General features: G+C 36.0%; 3 protein-coding genes across 4 annotated transcripts in view; 1 reads left to right on the plus strand and 2 right to left on the minus strand.

The window, feature by feature from the left end:
- Nucleotides 1–1281: 1281 nt before the first annotated feature.
- LOC110812996 (alpha-mannosidase At3g26720-like) lies at nucleotides 1282–10621 on the minus strand. 2 transcript variants are annotated; one of them, XM_088216100.1, is made up of 29 exons: nucleotides 10113–10621; nucleotides 9851–9934; nucleotides 9618–9706; nucleotides 9312–9486; nucleotides 8962–9081; nucleotides 8297–8380; nucleotides 8148–8219; nucleotides 7672–7785; nucleotides 7426–7526; nucleotides 7227–7320; nucleotides 6941–7108; nucleotides 6769–6858; nucleotides 6517–6579; nucleotides 6362–6418; nucleotides 5253–5472; nucleotides 4947–5083; nucleotides 4697–4765; nucleotides 4489–4548; nucleotides 4299–4370; nucleotides 3701–3748; nucleotides 3502–3621; nucleotides 3152–3217; nucleotides 2875–2987; nucleotides 2714–2774; nucleotides 2341–2451; nucleotides 2171–2266; nucleotides 2018–2065; nucleotides 1775–1843; nucleotides 1282–1686 (listed from the first exon to the last, which is right to left on the minus strand). In XM_088216100.1, exons 1-29 carry the CDS (start codon nucleotides 10311–10313, stop codon nucleotides 1453–1455), a joined length of 3036 nt encoding a protein of 1011 aa, XP_088072226.1. In that variant the 5' UTR covers nucleotides 10314–10621; the 3' UTR covers nucleotides 1282–1452. The 2 variants fall into 2 exon arrangements, with proteins under 2 accessions (XP_088072226.1, XP_088072223.1); XM_088216097.1 differs by having other exon boundaries at nucleotides 2714–2798; nucleotides 10113–10618.
- Nucleotides 10622–10874: 253 nt separating this feature from the next.
- On the plus strand, nucleotides 10875–13307 carry LOC110813071 (midasin-like protein). Its single transcript, XM_022040068.2, has 2 exons — nucleotides 10875–11345; nucleotides 12137–13307. The coding sequence occupies exons 1-2, from the start codon at nucleotides 10932–10934 to the stop codon at nucleotides 13052–13054; spliced, it is 1332 nt and encodes a 443-aa protein (XP_021895760.1). The 5' UTR covers nucleotides 10875–10931; the 3' UTR covers nucleotides 13055–13307.
- An 801-nt stretch (nucleotides 13308–14108) lies between these two features.
- SUVH4 (histone-lysine N-methyltransferase, H3 lysine-9 specific SUVH4-like protein) overlaps nucleotides 14109–25157 on the minus strand; it is a 30191-nt gene continuing 19142 nt past the window's right edge. Inside the window, exons 8-15 of the mRNA XM_088216104.1 lie at nucleotides 21020–21118; nucleotides 20012–20061; nucleotides 19831–19919; nucleotides 16902–17061; nucleotides 16722–16827; nucleotides 16422–16604; nucleotides 14747–14983; nucleotides 14109–14529 (exon numbers count right to left, since the gene is read on the minus strand). Of these exons, the coding sequence (XP_088072230.1) occupies nucleotides 14416–14529; nucleotides 14747–14983; nucleotides 16422–16604; nucleotides 16722–16827; nucleotides 16902–17061; nucleotides 19831–19919; nucleotides 20012–20061; nucleotides 21020–21118 (1038 nt within the window). The 3' untranslated portion in view covers nucleotides 14109–14415. The remainder of the gene's footprint in view (nucleotides 14530–14746; nucleotides 14984–16421; nucleotides 16605–16721; nucleotides 16828–16901; nucleotides 17062–19830; nucleotides 19920–20011; nucleotides 20062–21019; nucleotides 21119–25157) is intronic.

The following is a 25157-nucleotide window of genomic DNA, read 5'->3' on the forward strand; positions in this document are numbered from 1 at the left end:
CGCTAATAGAAATATAAGACGTATAAGACCATTTGTCTTTTTTTTTTACAACGTAATACATATATATATTTTTTATGTTATATAACAGTTGAAACTGAAATTTCTAATTTAATGGAGAATGTGGATAATTACTTAATCAAAACTCATTGGTTTGTTTTAAGTATTACTTGTTGTATTTTGTTAAGTTTCATGCTATGTCAATGATAAGTGACTCCAATCCCATAAATCTTTGGTTCAATCATTCTTGGTTCATACAATTTTGTTGACTGCCATTTTTGTTGCAGTTGTTTTACATTGAACTGATGTTTCTCATGAAAGACAAAGTGGAAAGCACGGGGCTTGCTTTTCATTGTTACAGAAAGTGGCTTTTCGTTTGCATTGTAAGACCGTTTAGTAGTAATGTGTGTTCTTGCATCACTTTCTACTTCCCGGACTAGTCTTTTCCTCTCCGTTTTGGTTCTTTCTTGTTTAGCAGTGAAGCGCATCTCTGTTACTTATCTGTATGAACTAGAGCAGTAAAAGAAAGATTCAGCATTTTCATTGCTGGTTTGAGCGTTTTCCAATCAAGGGCCTATTTCTCATATCTTCTTGTCGGAAATGGCTTTCTTAAATCCACACATTGTGGAATAGTCCTTGTCCTCTCTGGACTTCACATGTTATCAATACCAGAAAAGGAAGAAATCAGGGTATTTGCCATTTTTGAATTCAAGCAACGCAATTGCTGACAATTGGAAAAAATGAAGTGATCAATTGGGGGAGGTAACGAAGAGTATGCTCCAGAAGTAGTAAGGCAGCTAAGTTCCCAGAAAACAGAAACTCAGAGCAGAAAATCCAGGAGAATTGTAAGGGGACATATCGCTGCTAAAGAGCCGAATGCTTTGAAAGTGAATCCATGAAAATAGACCTTCAACTGAGCCTTGCTAAAGGCGGTAGCTTTACATGGAGACCATGTAGAGATGGACAAGCTGGAAAGTGAATGGCTTTTCAGTGTTCCATTTCTTGCCGTAAGCTAGTGGCTTCTCATTGGCTAGAACTCTTGTTTGCTAGAAATAGTACTGTACAATGTGGATGCCTTGCAAGATTGCTAACTATTACTGTGTGTTCTTGATCCCTAACACAAATGACAAAGTTTGCAAATAAAAAAAGACAGCTTCCTAGACAATACAAACTAATATTTTGAAATCTAACTTCTAACTTGGCAATAACCACCGTTGATCTCCTTGATTCTATGATATCCCCCAGTATAAAAAGCATAAAAAGGAAGAGTAGCCTATGTTTCAATTTCACAAATTATGGAAATCCACTATATTTCCAGTCCTTTTTTTTTTCTTTTTTAATTGATTGGATTTCTTTTGGTAGCATACAGCATGTCTTTCAGCCGTGTTACAAAAGCACATACTTGGAATGAATCTCAGGAGATGCATAATCAAGATTCTATTCCATGTCTTATACTCAAGCACTTTCCTTCCTGGAACCATACATTTGGATGTGATCAAAGTTGATGAATAAAGTGCGGATTTCCATTGGAGCAAGTTCCACTACCAGTTTCACAGGATCAACATGTCCTCCTCGGGTCACCTTGGGTTCATATCCAGCAGATCCTTCGACTTCCCAGACTAGCCTTTTTCTCTCCATTTGGGTTCTTTCTTGATTTGCAGACAAGCTCATCTCTGTTACTTTACTTATCTGTACAAAATAGAGCAGTATAATTAAATTTTTTGGCCTTTTTAGTATTTTGTAGAGCATTTGGAAATCAAGTTCCTAGTGCTCATACTTTCTTGTTTGGAAACAGCTTCTTCAATTCCACCCTAGCCATGACAGAGTAGTCTTTGTCCTCTCCAATCTTCACATGATCATCAAGAAAAGGAAGAAATCAGGCTATCTTTTATTTTGGAATTCAAGTAATTCAATCAGTGTCAATTGGTGAAAGAAAAAAGTAATAAATCGGAAAAGGCAGAAAAAACTGTGCTTTGGAACTAATAGGGTGCTTCTAGTAAAGACAATGTGCATAAGAGACCTCATATAGGTGTGCCAACCGAAGGAGAATCTTTCCATTTTCAAGTTCCTGAAATGTTCAAAATGACAAAAAGATATTTTAACCAGACCGAACAATCCAAAAGGAAACACAGATCAAATTCCAACAAATTTTGCAAAGACTTTTCGCACTTACCTGGAGAGTTATCAATGCAACATTATTGGGTAAAGAGTAGGAGGGATCAATTCCTGAAAATGTGGGTACATATGAATTCCTCCAATTATCTCCATCCTGCAAAAGTGAAAATCAATCATGCAAGCAGTACGCTAGCATTACAATAAGTTACACTTCAAACTTGTATTTACCTGTTCTGCAAAGGCCAAAATAAATGGAGAATATATCTCTTGACCAATGGTGCGGCGCCACTTAGCACCTGCTCCAACATGATCAATCCGGAAGTAAAATTTTCCTTGGATCTGCAAAATTGTTAGAGTAAGATTACATCCCAGTTATTCTTCAATTTGTTCTAGTTTGAATTTTGCATTACACAACCGTGCAATTACCATAATCTTTGGTCTAGAAAAATCAAAATGTGATTAACAGAAAATCTTGTGATCCATGAATAAATTGTGGCTTTGAACAAGATAATAGATAGGAAACAATGTTCCTCACAATATCCAGAAAGCAACAAGCTCGGACTAAGCTGATGGACAACATGAATTGGAAATTTATGCTTACAGTTAAACCTTCACATCCATCGAGGGTACAGACTGTTTCATTGAGAACCTCACCAACGCCCCTGACATCGTCATGAATCAACCTCCTGTTAAACACATAAAATATGTACTGAGCATAATAATCAATCTAATTATACTAAACCAGTTAATGATGTAAAAAACCTGTGGAGCATCAGTTCAATTTGACCATCCACTAGGCTGGATCCAGCCACTGAGCGATCTACCAACACCGAGAGTTCTGTGCTATCATCTTGTACATAAACTCCAAGATTAATCTGAAGAGTAAAAGTTTCAGATTTGAGCGAAGAAATGATTTAGATGAATGATTCACTTTCTCACCAAGAGAGAAAGAGAGATCAAATTCAGAACTTTGGACGCAATTATTCTCCAAGACCACTTTATGATGCAGAAAGAGCTGAAACAAGATGGTAAAACATACAGGGTAATAGTTCCCAGCAACTGGTTGGTTCACTTGCAGATCCCAGTCTGCTCTAAAATCTAGAATCTGCAAATATTTAGATGCTGATTTAACAGCCATTGAAGAAAATGCTTATTTTTATAAATTCTATAGCTAAACTTTCAATTTTTCAAATCAATTTTCTCGTTTATGTCATAGTTTGTATTCATTACAAATTTTATCCATTTGTAGATATAAGATCCCATGTAAAATGAAAAACAGTGTAGTTAAGAGTTTGCAATTTTGCATTGACATTAATGTAAAATAATGTGACAAGTGAATTTTTTCAATTTAATATTCCATAAAAGAGCAGGTTGCAAGTGTCAACATACCCGTTTGATAAAGTCACGTCCATTGGAATCCGTATAGAACGTTCTATTAGTCTTTATGTCGGTTGTAATTTTAGTCGTGATTTCTTTTCCAATCCCATCATCAACAGGTATAGGCCCAATCTAAACGAATTCAACAAATCAAAACACAATTGTCTTCATCATGTTTAAATAATACAAAATTTTCCAAGAGACTACTTACAGTGAACTCAACTTCAGCATGGTCCTTTCCCTTGTACACCCTGGTAATCTGCACACGTAGCAATTTATTACTTGAAGAAAAAGGCACAAAATCTATTAGAAACCAAGCCCAAGCTCCTTGTTCTTATATAAGCTAGAAATCTAGGAAACACGAAATCAGAACACATCTCAATTGCAACATTTAATACCATCCTCTCAACGAGTTCCACAGAGCACCAAACCTGTTCTACCGATAAATGCTCCAAACTATTTTTTCATTTACAATTAAATAAACCAAACATTTGAGAAAAAGAACATCCCAGATCTTTTTGCGCAAAATTGAATGATCGAAATATAGTATTTGAAGCTAACTCTTTATAGAAATTGACATGTAAAAGCTCTTAATTAACCACTTGTTTAAAAAAAAGCCCTTAGTTAACCGCTATTTGAAAAATCATTCGCATTAGCATTGGTCCTAAATGTATTTTATAATTTTGATTTGTGAACAATATTTTCTTGATAATAAAATTATATGACACCATCTTCAAATGAAAAGAGAAATGTTTTATGATAGACATTTGTAGATCAAATAGAACTGATAATCATTTGGCAGGATTCACCTGAGATATCCATGAATTGAACTGCTGATGTACTTCATCCAACAGTGGACCCCGTAGAACAGTTAACTGCCGCTGAATCAAACATAAATTTCCATTTTCTTTAAATTCTCATATTTGCGTAAGGAATCAAATCACATGATATTTATTTGTCTCTTTCTATTATTTTTGGACAGAAAATCATGTACATAACCTGGCTTTCTGATTTTATAGGAAATGTCTCATTTGGCCGGAAAACATATGCCCCAGAAGCCTTCAAAAAAGTATCAGAAGGTTCATTACACAACCACTCTCAAGACACCATTCTTTCTTTTCTAATAGCAACTTAATAAGAAACACATAATAACATAGGAAAGAGATTCGCAGATAGGTGAAGTACTCGTAAATAGATATCAGGCTACCTGAGGATCCTTATCAGTTCCATCATTTCCTGAGTAATAACTGTATGATTGTCTAGGGAACGCTGTAACCTTCAATTATAAGGAAAGGAGATGAAAAACGATGTACACAACTACAAGAGTAATCAATGAATAAACCAGGATGGGGAATTCAACTTGAAATGTGTAGTGGAAAGAAAGAAATTCAAATTGCATGGTTAATACCAAATTAATATATCAAAACAGTGATGAAAGCAGTGACAACAGAGAATACCTTATTATTGCTATTAACATACTGGGTCAGTTTTCCTTCATCTGCGGAATAAAGCAGCTTTAAATTTCCTTGGCCGATTTCTATGTTGTTACCCACACCGCCTGATGTATAGATGGTTGATACAGTGGAACTTGGACCTGTTTGATTAATAATATCAAAATACAAAATAGACACATCCAGTAACTTTAAACATGGGGATCTACCAAATAAGAAATTAGAGCTTTTTCTCTTTGGGTGGGAGTCGAGGGTGAGAAGGTTGCGTTACTTACAGAAAAAGTACATGCATCAAACATAAGAATGGATAACCTGTCTGTTCAGCAATTGAGACAATATAAGTGCTGAAGCCAAGAGGTGGTACAGAAGCTGAAAATGCAAGCCAGTATTTGAATTTTTTGCCGGGGGAGCTACCCAAATATGCCCTGACATAATAATTTTTTATTCTCAAGGAAGCATTTGATGGAGGTAAAAGCTGAGATTCAATCTCTTTCCCTCCAAAATCCTTCACAATTACTTTTTCACTGGAGACCTGAGTACATGGAAAATCAAGGTTTATGAAATATGACCAGCCATGAATTTTATAGCCTGACGTTTGATGTTATCTGTACTTTCACCTATAAATAAATTTTGTTTCTATACTACTTGTATTTGCAATATATGTAAAAAGTAAGTCATTATAAAGAACATCTAGAAATACAGCTCACCCAGAACCAGCTGGCCATTTTCCTTGATAGTCATATAGATTTTATAAGCGTTAGAATATGAAATAACAAAATTGAACTTAAAGTATTTCAACGGTTGATCACTCAATTTTATGTATTTATTTATTCACAGTGTATAGAAGAAAGAGGACCTCATTCAAACTTTAAAAAAGTTCTCTTTCCTTTTATTATTTGCCATTTATTGCCAATATTTGGATCTTTATGCAAAACAGTTAAACTATAGTTGATTTTAACTTGTTTGAGTTTGTGTTAATGTGCCAAGCATCATATCCCACATGGCCATGAAAAGACTGGTAATAAATAAGTTGGACCCCTTCCAGTCAGCTTAAGTTTACAGTAAGATTTAATTTGTAAGGAGATATTCACTGATGAAAAAGTACCACATGAAAACCCCAAGAGAGATTTATAGTCTCTTTGAATAAAAAAGATTGAGATCTCTGCATGTGAAATTTGAACAACAGAACCAAATGGTCTATTTTTTAACCCATATGAACCACATTCACGGAGCTAAAGACATTCTGCTCTATAACTGCAGGCATCTTAAAAAACTCATGAACTTATAGAGCCTAAGCAATCATGATGATGATTTTGCTTCAATTAATAAATTTTAATTAGTATAGACTTTCTATCGGAGTGTTAGAGAGACTTAGAAGGTCACACATGTAAAACCAAAAGGCACAAGATGGAAGAACTTACAGGAATTTGCACTACTTCTTCCCTCTTCCATCCAAGAGGATTATAGACAACTATAACCTACAGCAGAGACAATTAAAAAAGGTGAACTCATAGCAAACGGCCAGCTTCCGTCTTTAAACAACAAAAAGTAGATAAATTACATGTTATATCCTTACCAAGCTTTTTCCACTAGATAAAGATTCCGATGGAGGACAGAAACTTATATTCAGCAGAGGACACTACCAACATAGTTCACAAAAGAAACAATTTAGATTTATCAGGACCAAAAATTAGCTCAAGTATAGCTCTGTATGACCATTCACCAATTTTTTTTTTCTTAAGAGGGTATTCTTGCAATAGCACCAGATTACAGCGATTGAAGCTAACAACCATAACAGGAGCAGTAAATGACTAACAACATATATTACCTGCTGAAAGTTTGTTATTGGGTTCCCCTGCCCAGCACTTGATCTTGATTCTGATAGGAAAGCAAGTGAAGATGCAACCAACTTCTCAGCCTAAAAAGAAACGTAAGGAAATGATAACAGACTTGGAACCAAGTCCTGCAAGAACATTGCTGGACGTATAAAGGATAAGCACCTCCATATAACCTATAGACAATCGCAAAGCATAGTCAGCAGCAACATGTTGCCTCTGTGTACCACTAACTGCATCATGATGTTGAGCAATTGCCAAAGCATCAGCTAGTGCATCAAGTTTGAATCCTGAATTATTCTTGCCTCTAAAGAATTCTAATTGCCTAGCTGCCTGTTCGAAATAAAGCAAGGAACAGAACAAGCAGTGAAAAAGCTTAACAAATTTTTTTCTCAAGTCAATTTGTAAAGAATGATAGGAAAAAACGAACACCAAAATTTTAGGATCTTACCAGATAGTAACCACTCAGCATTCTTACATATCTTTTGAAGGCTGGCCGGCTTGAGAAATATCCTGTCCAGTATGCATTTGGTTTATCTGCATACCTGAACATCACATAACAATTACAACCAAGGTTTAAATTTTTTAAAATGGATATTCGAGGTTAAAATATTCACAAGTAGAGAATCACACTTCATCTTTAAACTCACGGAAAAAAATCATCAGTCTTGAGGGGCCAATGTTCATTCATTGCATATTTTGCATCAGTATAAATTGATGGTGTTGAATATAGAGCATTCACGCGTCCATCCTATGAGTTCACATAAATCAATATTAGTAACTTCAGAATTCAATTAGAGTTCTAAAGTACTATAATAAAATAATAAAATAAAATATGTAAATCAGACTTCTTCCAAGCTCATAGCAGAAAGGAGAAATTACAAAAATATGATTACCTGATTGACATAGTGAATAAATTTGTCCATCTGTCTGAACCAAGAATTTGCATATTGATAACGAAAGTCTGTCCCCATGGTCCACATGATATGATTTGTCCTGGTAACATTAGCCTTAAAAAAAGAAAAGACAGTTCAACATCTGAATCTCAGCTGGAAAAGAAATTTGTTTATTGTGAACAAATTGGAAAACACAATAAAAAGATGACGCAAGTAAAACTCTACCTCATGATGCTACAAAGATACGCGTCAAAGCTAAAAGTTATCCATGCCTAATATTTACAGATTAATATGTAGGGTATTTATCATTTGCACATGTAAGATAAACAATTCTTATAAACCACATGAGTCTTCATTTCATAAATCAACTTATGATATGATTCTGCCTCTCTCTATTTTTTCTTCTGTTTCCTAACAACCAGTAGTTGGAGAGCAACACAAGATTCAATTGATAAAATAACCATTCTAGGTTTTACCTGTGCCATGGCAGCAGCTACAAAGTCATTGACCCGCTCTTGCACATTATAGTCAAATAAGAGGATGTCGTCCTTCAGTATGAAATTTCATGTATGAATAAGAGAACCAACATCAAAATCAAATGTCGAAATATCCTTTCTGGTGTTACCTGAATAGGAGGGGAGACATCATTTATTTCAAATACAAAACCATCAGGAGGATCATAATGTCTGGGGAATATACCAGTGAATATCTGCAAGGGAAAGTAAGAAAACAAGGTCAGATTAGTGCAGAATAGGAAGAACAGAAAGTGGGCTTGTTCCAATAATAAGAGATATTTATGTAATTGTAATATATTATTAAGGTAATTAGTTTACTTAGGAATTATTAATTATAGGCTGATTATTAATTTGGGTTTATTATTTCATATTTGATTAAAATGCTATTTAGTTATTTTTCTATTATAAGTTAGTCAATTATTTAGTTTATTTTCTTATTTTCTAGATTTTCTACCTTGCTTGTATTTTAGTGTATATAAATAAGGTATTCTAACTCACTCATTAGGTAGATCATTCATGATTATTATTCAAATATTGATCTATTGTTTTGATTATTGAGATCTGAGATTATCAAGTTTTGGAAGTTCGTATTTAGGAAAGGAAATGAGAAAAGAATAACAAGATTGATAACGGCTTTTAATGTCCAAAACAGAGAGGACAATAAACTTAATAACTATCCATGCATAGAATAACTTAACATAGAAAACATAATGATAATCTATTATGCAGTCAGAAAGGAAGAAAGGAAAAGAAAATACAGCCATCGACACCTAACCTGTGAAGATGAACCAAGGGACTTGGAACCTTGCCAAACAACCTCCAAAGTCTTCTCTTTCAATCGCTTAGCTCGATCTTGGTAATCAATTCGAGCAAAAAATAGAGAATCAAATCCCAACTACAAATCAATTGAAGCATCAAAAGGTCAAGGATCAATAGGCAATTAGTATTAACTGAACTAAATATCAACCCGGAAGGACTCCTTGAACCATTATATAAAGTCAAAACAAATTCAGGGAATTGCCAACTTTTTATTTAAGAAATCATTAACAAATAACGGTGCCAGAAAAGGGGAAAGAAAAAGTCTTTTGAAGAACAGCTGGATCAGAACCAGATTGGGAAATATACCTCTGCACCAAGCAGGTATGCTTGAACTGCAGAATGACCAAAGGGATCGATTTGCCAACCAACTCTAGGAATCTGACCAAATTCTTTTTTGATAAACCAATGCCCTAAGGTTGTCTGATCAATCAAATCAATGTAATGCGGGGTTGCCTCATCATGCATACACATACCTCCATTTCTGCATAGCAGGCCGAAAGCCAATAAATAAATAAACAATCAAATCAGCTTTACAACCAACGACTGCCTCACTAATTCTTGGTTAAAATTAGAAACTAGGAGATCAATGAAAGTAAAGTTGGTGACATGTACATGAACTCGAGCTGACCCGAGTTGACAAGCTCTTTTACTTTAACCTTCATTGCAGGGCTTTGCTGCCTCCACCATCTCTGGAAGAATGCCTATAATGGCGAAGAAAGAAATATAATTTATAAACTATTTCTAGTGAATCGCAAAAGGATTAAACAATTTTATGTTACGAAGAAAAAAAAACAAAGAAAATGATCACAAAAACCAAGAAAGAAACTCTAAAATTTTGACCCTACCATCTCCACATATATGAACTTCCGATTCTTATCATCCAACAAGGCTGCAATCACAGAATCCAACACATTCTGCACACACGCTCCCTATTCACCAAAATCAGCGGCTAATAAGTGAAGAATCCCTCAATTAAGCTCAAAGATCACTAGGAATTATCCTTTCATTAACTCAACAAGTTCATTTTTCCGAAAAGAAAATTTTCTTTATAGTCACATATCGTAAAAAGGAGACACTGGAAGTATTTGACAGTGCAGAAAATGGTACCCGAATTGAATTGTTGGCACCAACGTAGTACTGATCAACGGTCTTCAACCAACCAACATCGTCGTGAGAGTGAGGAACCAAGTGAACATTGACCTTTCCGGGCACGATCCTCTGAGTCGTATTATACGATATGTACTCCGGCTCGGCGCAAGGAATAAGAATAGCCACCAAAAAGACCGCAAAGAAGGCGGCGATCGCCATGGCTGTTGCTTGACTGACAGCCGTGAGAGTGGCGGAGTTATATCGAGAGTTGCAGAAGCAGGGAACTTGACATTTTTATGGCTGGAACGAGATAATGATGGTTAATAAAAATTGGGTCTTCAATGATTCTCCGAAAAAATAAATTGTCTTCAATGTTTCTCTTCAATTATGTCTTTTGGGTAAAGCAACCCACGAGGTCCACTCTCCACAGCTTGCTTGTGTCTGAAGGGGCGTGTGTGGAAACAAGAGAAGTCTGTCTTTTTCTGCTCTCCTCATGAAATTAGCAGTTGAATTTTAAATTATTTCGATTTTGTTCTTTCAAATTTTTGTCTGCTGCGATTTTCATGATATTTTTGTTTATTCTTTTGGATAAAGCTTATTACTTTCAGATCATTTTTCTTTATTTTTAAAATGCTTATCCATTTTCTCACTCTTACAAGAAACAAACCCTAATGGGCCCAAGGATGTGGGTCGCTGGGCCCATCGAGTGGCCCAATAAGATACAGGTATGTTTGGTTATGAAGGTATCATTGTCTTAATCCGGGACAAAATTCAGAACTACTTTACCACAAATATCTTCAACCATCCACCCAGTCAATCCAAAGTACCAAACCCGCAATGGAAGATAGTTTCAGAGTGAGAGTCGATAAAGCTTTTGGTTCTCTCTCCTCCCTTTCCTCGTCCTCGTCATCGCAGAAGACATCATCTTCATCTCTAAGTTCTCTTTGGTGCCTCACTGATGACGAAATCGAGAGAAAAGAATGGAACAGAGACAAGGACATCCTGGAGCCTCGATCTGCTGCCTGCCTCCCTCGGTACCCTTCCGCCGCAGAGAACAAGAAACTTGGGAATTACCGCATGGATCTCGAGAAAGACCTTGACGACCTAGATGATGACGACGACGCTGATGTTTCGGAGGAGGAGCAACAACTGAGTGTCTCGTCGAGTCGGCGTTCGCGGCCGGACGATTATAACGACGAAGAGTGGGAAATTAAATCCTCTATTGGCTTGGACTGCACTCTTGATTACGAGGTATGAATTTCTCTGGTTTGTTTTACATGTATGTTTCTTCCATATATATGTTGTACTGTGTATTTTTGTTAAGCTTCATGCTTTTTGTATACCACCTTGCTCGGAACACAGGGTTTTATAATTGATAATTTTTTTGATAATTGATTAAACCTGTGGTTAACTTATGTGATTTCTGCGACGTGGGGACTGGAAATGTTTATGTACGTTAAGTAAGCAGAGGTGGAAACGGTAAGTTGGCTTGCTTTAGGATTTTGGGTTTGTCCGTTAAAGGAGCTAGAACAAAAAATTTTATCTATGGTCTTTTAAGTTTGTCTCTGAAGTATGGTAAATGGTGGGTATTCCTATGGAAAGTTCTAAACTGTATGTTGATAGTCTGGTTCAGAGATGGAAGAAGAGGTTAGTAGGACTTTTGTGGTGTTTGATGGACATTACTGGTTTTCTAAGATACCTCAATCTGATTATCTTGAAAGGTGCTCATAAAGTATTTTCTAACGTCTGGTTTAGGCACTTGTTTCATATATAGTTCAATGAAGTGCATGATGTTTGGTAAATTTAGCTCCATGAAGTGCTGAATATTTATTGGATCCGCAATTGTTGTGTTAATTTTCTTTCTGTTGGGAGGAGATATTTTTGAAACTGTAATACACATTATATCATGGTCAGAAATGAATGTGATTCCTTTGCTTGTTTGGTGGTCTTCTTATGGTGTGATTAATTTTTACTTGTTGAAGTTAAAGTTTGTTGTGTGACCATTTGGCATTGATTTTTCACAAATTTGGAAATTGTTGCAGGAGGAAGAAGATGAATATGATAAAGTGGCTGTCGGCAAGGAAAAGAAAGGAGATCGTTTGTACATGAAGGATATAAATGACTATGAGATAGAATCAGGTGATTCCAACACAATTCCTGACTCATTTACTGATATCAGTAGAGATCCCCGTGCCAATCATATTGCAGCAAAAATTAGACTCAAAGAGGATGCTGAAGCTGCCAAGAGAATTGATTCTTTGCGGGTCTCTGAGAATGATGCACCTGCTGCGGTTGAGTGTCAAATTAACTCCTCTGAGGATGTTACTCTGAAATCAATTCTGAAAAGGAAGGATACTCAGGCAGATACTAGGTCACAAAAACGTGTACGTTTCGATTCTGAATGTAAAACTGATTCTGAAAAAGGATCTGAAAGAGTAGAAGATATTATGACAGAAACCTTTTCCACCGAAAACATCACTCTCACAAGTGAAGAATTGAAGCTGCATCCAGCCTATCCTTCTGGAGTTCCAGATTATTTGAGGAATCCTTCAAAATATACACATTATACTTTTGACTCAAGCGACATGGATGAAGCATCTAATAAGCAAGCATATATGGACTTCCTTAATCTACTGAAGAGACGAAAAGGTGAGTCACAGTCAGATGATGCACCTGTTCAACTTCCAAAATCGGTCACCTTTATCCCAAAAAGGAAGACAGATGAAATTACAGTTCAGGAAAACTCTACTATATCAAAACAAACTCAGGATGATGCTGGCAAAGAATCAGTACATAGCAAAGGTCTCCCTGTAGGTATTGCAGCCAGTGTTACTGGTGATGAAGTTTGTGCAATGGAGGAAGATGAAGCAGATATAGCTCCTGATAGAAGTGCCTTACAGAAATCAGGCCGTAAGTATAGGATGAAAGCAAGGTCGGACCCAGATGAATCTTTAAGTTGATCAGTAATTAATATCCTGAAATAGTAGTTTTGTGCCATCCGTTTCTCATTTGACAATGACCCCGAACTTTGTTAGGATTTGTTTTTCTATATTTGTTCACCTTTTGGTAGAAGGTAGCATATATATATATATATGTATTTCATGTATCATAGTCTAGATGGTTCAGCATACCAAAGAAGAGGGAAAGCCCCGAGAGTTGTTCTCTAGGTTGTTTTTGAAACATATGAACTTCGTTATGGAATTATTTGTATAACTATAGTTAATTTAACTAGAAAAGTTCATCAAAATGATACTAAAAAATTAAAATTTTAAATTAAGTTAAAACAATTTATTTTAAGTTTTCTTAGAATTAATAGGATTTAAGAAGTATTATCTCAGTTTTACTTGAAATTTCTATGATTCGATATTTATATTTTCCTGTTGTGTAATACCATATTGTGTTGGGTGCATGTTATGGTATTTCATATTATAATGACATTTTCTTTTTGTTAAAAAAAAAAGCACTTTTTTAGGCCAAAAGCAAAAGAAAAATTATGGCCGAAGTAGCTATTTTATATCATTCTACATTAGGATCCTCCATAGTAGAATTTTCTGTTTGAACTACAATAGTTGTTCTTCCAACAAATTCATTATCACAATTCCATTGAAAGGTGAGATTTCCAAACTGCAGTGTTTCATTTACGAGTGTCTCTAGATAAAATCACTGAATTAATCTCCACTTTCAAAGCAAAAACATTTTGTATCAACATTAAGTTTCCTTCAAATTCTAATTCCATTAAAACGAGAACGTAACACAAACATTTGCAAACAATCCATTGCTTTAACTCCAATATATGTGCCAAGATTCTCGAAATATGGATGGCAAAATAACATGTACTTAACATTTAATATTATAGAAAGGTGTACAGCTTAAAAGCAAATGCTAATTTCTCAATTTACAAAAACACAGAGAAAGTAGGATGAATGATAGCTTAGGATTGCCGCCTCATAAATTCAATCCATGTATGCGTAATAAACAATTATGAACATCTTAATTTTGTCAAAATAAACTGAATGCAGTTTAATAACTAATCCGATGTATTGATTAATAGTCAAGGACTTCCAAACTAACCACAAGTTGTGAGACTCCGCAAGAGCCTTACAGCAACATTTACATAACTTGCTGACTTCCAACAAGAAAATAACTACTATCATTATCCTCATCTTGTTTACCATTTTTCCTAAAAGTGAAGATCAGCACAAGTAGCCATAGTTCTACAAGGAAGGACAGTTCACGTACAAATTGGAGATGGAACTAAAAATCGCTCCAGCATTTGGCGAAAAAGATTTAGAAATATATATCATCCAATATAATTCAACATTTAGTACAAACGCTTCCTGCAATCCCCTGCACCACAAAAGCATGGTACTCGCTTTACTTTTCCATCAGGACCATGCACGCTATCAAGGGCATAACCATAGTCGTATGTGAGTTCCTGAAGTAAAGGCACAAAGAAGAGTTAAGGGATGAAGAAGCTGAATAACTAAAAAACGTAGCATGCACATCAAGTTGTGCAATCATAAATTCACAAACAGAAATATTCTATCCCAGGACAATGCCAATTTTGATCTTTTGATATTTTCATCCCTAAAAATTATATATGGTTTATCATAAATAAGTAAAAGAAAGAAATTGTGAGAAAAGTGATAGACCTGCATAGGCGGTATATTGTCTGCAGCAAAAAGCATCACCCTAGCTAGTTTTAGGTCATGGTGTGAGCTCACTACACATTGCACGAAAAGATTAGGTTCACAACTATGATTAATGAACCTTGCAATATTTCCAATTGAACCTGCATCAATGCAAAACTCTGGCCCACTCTCAGGTTTCTGGTCATCAAGTTTTTCAACATTATTAAGCATTGGTATTGATACAGACTGTTGTCTTCTCTGCAAGACAAAGAACTTTAACATGAAAAAGATGTTCAACCTTCCATGGAAGCTTACAAATACCATAAACAAACTTTACTTTAACCAAATTTACAACATCAAGATCGTTAGCTTATTTACTACTTCATCTAGATACACGATATTTAGAGAACTCATGAATGTTGCCAATGTACTCTTGTCAAATTTACTCTAGAAAAGTTTCCCAATGCAATTAGCATGATGCACATGTACAAACAATCTGACAGGAGTGGATATGTCTGAATCTTTCAACTTGGATAATGATATCAAACTTAGTAAGAGAAGAAAAACCACAAAAATTTCTGGTCATTTTTGGTTGATTTCTCATTCAATTCCTTGCCAATTCACAATTTCAATTTTCATATTAGCTTCTGTATATATAATACAATATAGAATGTTTTATTTAGTTACTCCATCCTCACCTTAAATCTGAAGGCAGGAAATTAAATATATCCCGTTTTAGAAGCGGAAATTGAATTCTCACTCACAAGGAATTCAAAGTGGGAAGGAGTAACTAAATCATAACAGATCATACATATTAAGACTACTCTAAAGGTTAGAATTAAGACTGAACCAGAAATGAAGGAACCAGTACATTGATTTTGGGTAATTTCAAATTCAATTCCTAATTATTCCTAGTTCTAATTTTCATATTATTCACAAGATACAGAATTACAACATATTTTATTGTGTTTGAATCACCACCCCCATCTTGAACTCTTTATGGTGGTATACAATTCGTATTTTTCATGTTAAAATTAAGTTCTTATCGTCAAATAACTTATAATGGGGGTTGAATTTCCATTACAGACAATTTAAGATGGGAATGGTGATAACTCCAATACAAAAAATCATGTCCAAATTATGCATATTTTAACTAACAATAGAATTAAATCTAGGAATTAGTTAAGAATTGAATTTGAAATGAACCAAAAGTGGCATTATTGTTTCTGCAAGCGGAAGAAAATATCTAACCGAAGGCTATACAGAATATTGCAATTCACACTAACAGACATAAACAATAAGATTTTCATAAAATCAAAGAAGGGCAATAGGATGCAGCAACTACATTTGATAGAAGAGTAAAACTATAAATTGGTTAAGCAAGTAAAAGGTTCACAATCTCAACAGAATTTTTATCATTTTTTTGCTAAATAACTTAAAAGATAACATAAAGAGTCAGAAAAGTTTAATCAAATATTTGGCACCAAATCTATGAGAACTATGATGCTTCTTCAGTGGTAGATGAGCTCTGCAACCTTTGCAAAAGGATTTATGGTTTGTATTATCATAGATCAAACTAGCTAGAAATATAGATAAAAGAAAAAAAAATTGTGATCTAAAACAACTAACTAACAACTCTAATTTAAGAGAAGATGAATGTAAAAACAAAGTTGCATTCAAAATGCTTCAAAAATACCTCTCTGCCACCAAGTCCACTCATAGTCTGTAAGCAATCAATCTCAAAAATATAATCATTCTCAGAAACATTGTCTAGATCTTCGGTCCTCATAAGCACTCCAACATATTCACAGACAGGCGCTCCAGAAGGTATGAAATCCCACGACCTAACAGCCCATCCCTTTTTAGGAGTACGAAAAACCTGTCACAATCAGAACCTTTTATCTGAATAACTATATGGCAAACAAAAAAGGACTATTTACATAGTAAAAGAAACATAGCTCATGCTCTAAGTAATAGGTTATGGAAAAAAAAAAACCTCAAGGCGATACTTAATTCCTCTTTGAGATGTCCGGTTTACACAACCAGGTTCACATTTACATCCTGGGCCACACTCAAATATGACATCTTTGGCTTCAATCAATCTGCAAGTAGTTTCAATCAAGACACTAAACAAATAAAAATATAGCTGAAAATAAAGTTGCTATAAAAAGTTCACCTGCCGCCATCACGATGCACATAAGGAAAATCTGAGCCATTAAGCTTAGCACATGCACAAATCCGGGGATCTATGCACTCTCCTTCACATGTGCACCCACCAGCATTGGTTGGAAGGTTCACATTTTGTCCAAGTGTGATATACTTGGAATACGTGAAACCTGAAGTACCCAAAAAAAAAAGAAAAACTAGATAAGCATAGAAATAACACTAAATTATTGCCTTTTTTTCTTTTTTTTTTTGAAATATGACATAAAAATATATTGATATCAGCACCAAGGGGAGCCACCTATTTACAAAAATTTACATGTCAATCAACAAACCAACAAGATTTACTATATCCTTCATTAAATAAGAAGGTTTGACCCCATAACAAAAAAACAATGGTCTGCAACTATCTTTCTTTAAGTAAATCAACACCATCCACATTCTCAATCCCAACAAAAGTTCTTCTATTCCTCTCCTTCCGCAAAACCCAAAAAATAGTAAGACCGATATTAGGTTCACAAGTTTCCTCCAGCCACTAAAGCCCTTCCATGCCCAGAATTCATCTTTCATCGGTCCTGCCATCACCCAATTGATGTCTAACAAGCTGTAAACCATTGTCCAGAGCATAAAAACCACAGTACATCATAGTAGTACACTGTTACAAGTCTTGTCTACCCTCTTACAAATAGAACAAGTGTTGACCAAGATCTTGTCCTGTCTCCTCAGTTTGTTAAAAGTTAAAATACTGAAAGAAGAACAAGGATGGACCCTAACTTGTCAAGTCTGTTTAAGCAAGAATGTATACCCATTCTTTTCATGCTTAAACAACTGCTTGTAAAAAGACTTAACTGTAAATGACTCATTCGCTGCAAGATGCCACTATGGATTGTTATTGCTTCCATCCAAATTCACAAGGGAGAGAATGCTCAATAAATCCTTATATTCACCAATTTCCCAATTATTGAAATTTCTCAACATAAGAACATGTCGTTCCTTCTCTCCACCACAAACCTCCAAAAAAAGTCATAGATCTTGATATCTTGCTACTGAGCTATGGCATAAATATGAGGATGTTATTCTCTAAGAGTACCACCTTCCATCCATTGGTCCTCCCATAGTTTGACCATGTCCCCCTTACCAACCTTCCATCTAATGTGCATCTGAAAGTTGTCCCGACCTCAGCCAATCTTTTTTCACAAGTCTTCCCTATGCAGTCTAGATCCCACTCTAGTGAACCAACCTTTCTCATCCATGCTATATTTTTCTATTATAGTTCTTCGCCATAAATGCATCTTCCTCATCAGAAACCTCTATAACCACTTATCCTAAAAAGCCCCATTCATCTCCACCAACTACCACAATCTCAAACAACATAGAGATAGCGGTTTTTTGAACTCACTTTATGCAACTAGATGATACCTCTGTCTACTCTCCATGTCACCCAACAGAAACTCGCTCTGAATGGCTTCCAGCTTCTTGGCCACGCTTCTCAAAATGATCATCAGGGACATCTAATAAATAGGTAAATTACTCAAAGTACTCTTGATGAGCCTGAGTCTCCTTCATTTGATAGTAAGGCTCTATTCCATCCTGTCAGCCTTTGCTTAAACCTATCCACCGCCAGCTCCCACATCCCTACTTCTTTAAAGTTTGCACCAAGGGGTAGTCCCAGATTAACCATACTGCAACCCAAAGCCTTCGCCAAATCCTCCAAATCTCTCAAAGAACCCAATCTTACCACTTCTGACTTAACAAGATTAATGTTGAGCCCTAACACCGCTTGAGAACTCATCAAAACACATCTGATATTTAACATATCTCTCATCTCCAATTCACAGAAAAGCAAAGCATCCTTAGCAAAAAATAGGTCGGTGCTTTCTTCAGCATGATCCCCCATACCCACCTTTAAACCAGTAAATAAATCACATTCTCTTGCTCTAATAAACATTCTATTTAAAGCTTCTGTGACCATAAAGTTCCTCGAGAAGCTTGGAGAAAGGAAGAAGTGTCTAGGCCTTTATCCAACACCTCCATTTTTCCCTGAAACCCATCCTCCTGAGCATTTAATACACAGAGCTCTAGCTCACATGATCATAGTTCTTTTCCATATTGAGCTTACATAGCACCCTTTTCCTCTTCCTATATGTTAGTTAATCTACCACTTTGTTGGCAATGAAAGTAGCATCAAGGATTTGCCTACCACCCACAAAAGCATATTAACAATTGTCGATTATCTTATCTAGAACCTTCACCATTCTTCTTGTAAGCACCTTTGCAATTAACTTATAGATACAACTAACTAAGCTAACAGATCTAAAATCATTGACATTATGAGCTTCATCAATCTTGGCTATGAACACCAAAAAGGAGTTAAGAGATTTCACGAACGACTTGGCTTCATGCAACTTCTGAAAACGAGCTACTATGTCCTTTATTATATGCTAGAACTCCTGAATGAAACCCGTGTTAAAGCTATCTGGATCAGGTATCTTGTCTCTTTTGCACGACTTGAGACCTTCAAAGATCTTCTAAGAACACTCTCTCCAGCTCAATTCTACTAAATTCATTCAAGGCCCTAAAATCAATACCATCTATATTTGGTCTCCAACTCACCTCTTCTTTGTATAACCTATAAAAGTACCCACTAGTCTCATTCCTTAACTGCTCGTTACCCATCACTACTCTACAATCAATCTCCATTGACTCCACATAATTGTTTTTCCTTTGATGGTTGGCCATACAATGAAGCTATTGCCTTCTTTTTTAAAATGCCTAACCTAGTTTCACATATTGTTTTAAAGACATGTAACTGAGTTATTAGAAGGCCACTTACAGAACATTTGACAATTTATTAAATATTCAGATGCATATATAACTAAGGAGTCTTTTAGCCATGCTTAGTGAATGAGCGGAAAGGTGGAAGATCTTATATTTTAGCTTGCCTGTGGGTGCCACGGGTGGATCATCAACCAAGTTGGTAGCTGGAATGGCAATATCCTCTTGACCACCAGTAATGTCCTTACATACCAACCTTTAACCAGTAAAATGAAAAATATTAATGCCTTTTGAACTGTTATCCAATGGATTAAAGAATTTAATTTAAATAATTTGTCCTTAAGATACCCGCGTATTTCTGAAATAGACTGAGGAACACGTCCATGAGCAAAATGGACCTGTCATAGGTCACAGAAAAAATATATTTCAAAATCTAAAATAAGAAAAACCCACTACTATATGATCACATATTACCTAAAAATCCAACATAATAAGAAACCATATAATACAGAATATATAATGTGAAGTTTTAACAAATAATAATTACAACTTCCAAAAGTATAACACAGGTGTAGTTGTGATAGACAACATGCCAATAAAAGGGATCCCTAGTAATAGATATGGTTATGGGTCTTTGAACATAGAAATTAGTAGCATCTTTTTGGTGCTTTTGAGTTTTTCGCTCCTTACCTATCATCAATCTGGTTCTAAAGGCTCGTTAAAAGAGAATCCTATAATCTTCTGAGTATAAAAGTACTCAACTTGTGAATAAAATTTTCAATACATAAACTGTTAACAGAGAGCATAGTTTTAACACAAGGGGAAGGAGGAGCAGTTATTCTGGAAGTTATTTCAGAACGAGCATAACTATTCATCTGAAACACAGAAACACATAAAAGACCACGCACAATGCAGCAAATGTGCCTATATACTAATTACGTAATTTCTTCTTCCTTCTTTGCCACACCTTATCAACAGGTGTTACTTTTCCACTTGTGACCTAACATAGTAGGATGCTGCAAGAGGAATCCTTGAGAAAAATACATTATTCAGAAGTTAATATGACTGATTGTAACAGCCCAATTTAAATACTTCATTTCTGATGAATACTAATGTAATTTCCAATTCTGTATTAGCATCACTATCTGCACATTTATTACAACTTTTACACAATTATTAGAACTTGCAATAGACTATCATCTCCTATTTTTCCCAGGGTTGATAGATCTAGTTTTCCAAAGAAAGCTAATGAAAATATTTTCAGAAGATCCTGACAAGTTGAAACTGCAACGGAAACAGATGTCACATTGCCAAAGAAAACTAATTTGGGATCCACGAGTTATACAAAGGAAGAACCTGGTTAGTAGTCAACAGTGGCTGTCCTTCAAGCCGTCTTAGCCGGTATTTAAAAACAGTATATCCAGAAATACCCTTCTCTGCCCAATACTGAACAACCTGAAAAAATAAAGGAAAGATTATCAACAAATAATTGGTAATTGATCCAAAAAGCCATGAATCCAGGAGTATCCTGAAAATTAACAACCACTGACAAGTTGGATTGGCTGTTTTTTTTTTTTTTTGAGATGAAAGAATGAAAGTGTATACATGCATTGGTGCCAACGGAACACTGCACATGTACAAGCAAAGAATTTAAGATCTGTAAGTATATCTACAATGGAACCAAAATCATCAAAATTGTTAAGATTGTGACTTAATACAATAGATGTAAAATAATGTAACCATCTATCCTTGATAGTGTCAAAATCAGTCTCTGTATCCTCAAAACACCTATAGTTTCTTTCCTTCCAAATAACCCAAAAAATAGTTAAGGGTATAAGTTTGTGATGTTTGTTTCTCCATCGGAATCCTTCCCAAGCAATCATTTCATCTTTAACTGAACCAGAAATTGCCCGGTGTATACCCATGAGATTGAAGATCATAAACCAGAGCTTATGGGATACAAGACACCAAAGTAACAAATGGTTGCAAGTTTCTGAACTCGCTTTGCATAAATAACATCTGTTAGCTAAAACCACACCACATTTCATGAGATTATCTAATGTCAAAATGCACCCTTTTGCAGCCTCCCATGCACAAAAAGAGACTTTTGGCACGCGTGTGATCTCCAAATCAACTTGGAGGGGAAAGAGACCACAGCAGAACCCTCAAGCTATCTGTAGAACGATTTGACAGAAAACACATTTCTTTCACCCTGTTTCCAACTTAATTTATCTTCTGTGCTGCTGGGATGATTATTGGCCAGAACCTGGAGCATTTTCTCATACTCCTCAGTTTCCCAATCATGAAGATTTTGTTAACCACCACTTCCCAAGCAGGAGAGCTATCATTGTCAAACGCCTTTCGATACTCATATCTTTATCTCTAGCAATAGCATAAATAAAGGAAAAATGGGACTTGAAAATCCCATTTTCATGCCACACATCATGCCAAAGCCGCACCTTGTTACCTTTGCCAACAATCCAGGTAGAGCATTTGAGGACTGCCTTGTAATTATGCATGATACTCTTCCATAGACTCAAACCATATTTACTCTTTTCGAGCAGAGTCAGATCATGGGGATTATTTCCAAACCATTTCCTAACAATTATCTTTTTCCACAGGCTTTTACTTTCGTTCCGGAATCTCCATATCCATTTTCCATGCAGGGCTTTATTGAGAGTAGTCAACAATCTTAGTCCTAACCCGCCAGCAGTGAGTGACGTTTTCACTTCCTCCCATTTAACCAGATGAAATTTTTTGTTGCTATCTACATCTCCTTAGAGAAACCAGCATTGAATTGATTCAATTTTCTTAGCAATTTTGGCTGGAATGGTGAGTACATACAGATAATAAATGGGTAAATTGGAAAGGGTGCTTTTGATGAGGGTTAGTCTCCCTCCTTTACACAAAAATTTCATTTTCCAGCTTGCTAATCTGTTGTGGAACATTTCAACAATCAGTTCCCAACAAGTGTCATCCTTGGATTGGCTTAATATACCATGAATTAAGGATAAATGCAATAGCTATTACCATAGAAAGACTGTTAGAGTGCTTGGTGGAATAGTTATTCAACTGAATTTTCTTTCTTTTTTTTATAAACAAAGAAGTATTATTCATGAGAGAAGCGACATTATAAAGAGACAAGTGGATAAGTTATCCAATCGAGGAAACAATGAAAGAGTCGTGGACCAACAAAGTAAAACAAATCAAAAGAAAAAAAAACCAACAACATATCACATAACCATGACATCCCAACTCCTATGTAAAACAGACGAAGGATCTGAGTAGGGCTTGTATACCTATATACTTTATAGGTAAAATCAAGTTCAAGTAGGGCTTAGGTTTGAGTTTACAGTTAAACCATCCTCTATCGTCCATGCCATATTTTGCTATTATAGTTCTTCTCCACAATACATCTTTGTCCATTATAAATCTTCATAACCGTTTATCCTACAAAGCCCCATTCATCTCCATCAATGACCACAATCCGAAACCACCTAGATATAGTGGTTTTTTAAGTTCACTCCATCCACCAAATGATACCTCTGTCTTCCGCCCATGTTGCTCTCTAGGAACTGATTTTGAATGGCTTCCAACTTCTTGGGTACACCTGGAATGGTCAGCATGGACATATAATAGATAGATAGGTTACCCAATGTACTCTTAATCAGCACGAGTCTCTCCCCTTTTGACTAGATGATTCTCTTCCATACTGTCAACCTCTTCTTAAACCTGTCCACCATCAGCTCCCACATCCTTGCCTCTTTAAAATTTGCACCAAAACGTAATCCCAAATATTTGGTCGGCAAATTAACAATTCTACAATCCAACTCCCTCGCCAACCAATCTCATCATTTCTGACTCAATAGAAATTTTTGATAAATAAAACTCCACTAAATAAGGGTGAAGCACAAATTCACACGAAAACAAGCAAAATATTTATTTATGAAGTGGGCTAGGAGTTCATGAAACTTCTAATACATGGCTATTCCACTAAATAGTATTTCACTACATAGCATTTTTTGGAGAGAAACACCAAAATTTTTAGGGCAAACTTCTTCCCTCTCTTGCTCTTTTGGGATAGGTAATAATATTCAATCTCTCCCTAGGTCAAGGCATAAGGGTATTTTAAAGAGTGGATTGGTTGCAAGTTGTTCGCAATATGTGGTATGGCAGTAAGGTGGATTGGGTTTATACCCCTGCAAATGGGGTTGCAGGAGGTATCCTAGTACGCAGAGGGGTGGAGAAAGGTAAAGTCTCTCTGTCGATTTTGTTTGAGGAATGGGGGATGGGAAGAAATGGGCTTTTTCTGGAGTATATTATAGAGGTAACAGAGAGGAAAGGGAGAAGCTGAGGGAGGAACTGAGTAGCTGTAAAATTAGATGGGGTGAGAACTGGGTGATTGGGGGTGCTTTCAACATGGTCCTCTACATGCATGAGAGATCGGGAGAGGGCACCAGTAGTAGAGAGGTTTAGGGACACGGTGGATTACTTGGAGGTGGTGGATCTTCCGTTTGGGGGAGAAGAGCGGACGTGGTCTAACTCGAGGATAAACCCATCATGGTCAAGAATTGACCAGTTTTTTATCTCTAACGGGTTGTTGCAGCTTGCAGATTTGAGGCAAAAAGTGTTGTCCCGGCCAATTTCAGACCATTTCCCTATTTGCCTTATGCCTGAAGGCATCATTTGGGGCCCCACCCCATTTACGCTTGAGAACAAATAGTTGAAGGTGGCGGGTTTCAGACCTTTGGTGGAAAAATGTTGGAATGAGGCTGCCGTTGAGCGAACTACTAGTTTTAACTTTGCCTGTAAATTGAAATATTGAAGAATGCCATCAAGTGTTGGGCCAAGCAGGAGGAGGGCAGAATGGAGAGGGTTATCAAGGAGTATTTTGTGGAGATGATTTAGACAACAAGGAGATGGCCTCCATTATGAACCTGGAGGTGATCTCTTGGAAACAAAAAACTAGAGAGAAATGGTTGAAAAAGGGAGATAGAAACACTAGATATTTCCAATGTCTTGCTAATTTCAGAAGGAAAAACAATTATGTAGAGAGGCTGAGCTGGAATAGGGATTCATAAGTGGTAATGAAGAGATAAGAGAGAAGGTCATGCTGGTTTTTCAAAAGCTGTATACGGAGGACATGTTTCAAAGGTCAAATCTTGATAATTTAAATTTCAAGAAGTTAAGTGACGGAAGTAGGGATAGGCTGGAGAGGCCTTTCACCGTAGAGGAGATTAAAACTTGTCTGGATGTATGTAATGGGGATAAGGCTCCGGGGCCAGATGGTTTCAATATGAAATTCTTTCAGGTGTTTTGGGAGGTGATAAAAAATGAGGTGCTGGCTGTTTTCCAAGACTTCCATAGGACCGGTACCTTTGTGAACTCAATCAACTCAACCTTCCTTGTGCTTATTCCTAAGGTGGTGGATGCCAAGGAGTTCAAGGACTTTAAATCTACTAGTTTGGTGGGATGTATCTACAAATTGATTTCG

Source organism: Carica papaya, chromosome 1 (assembly GCF_054855325.1).
Source record: "Carica papaya isolate Zhongbai chromosome 1, ASM5485532v1, whole genome shotgun sequence".
Classification (NCBI taxonomy): Eukaryota; Viridiplantae; Streptophyta; class Magnoliopsida; order Brassicales; family Caricaceae; genus Carica; species Carica papaya.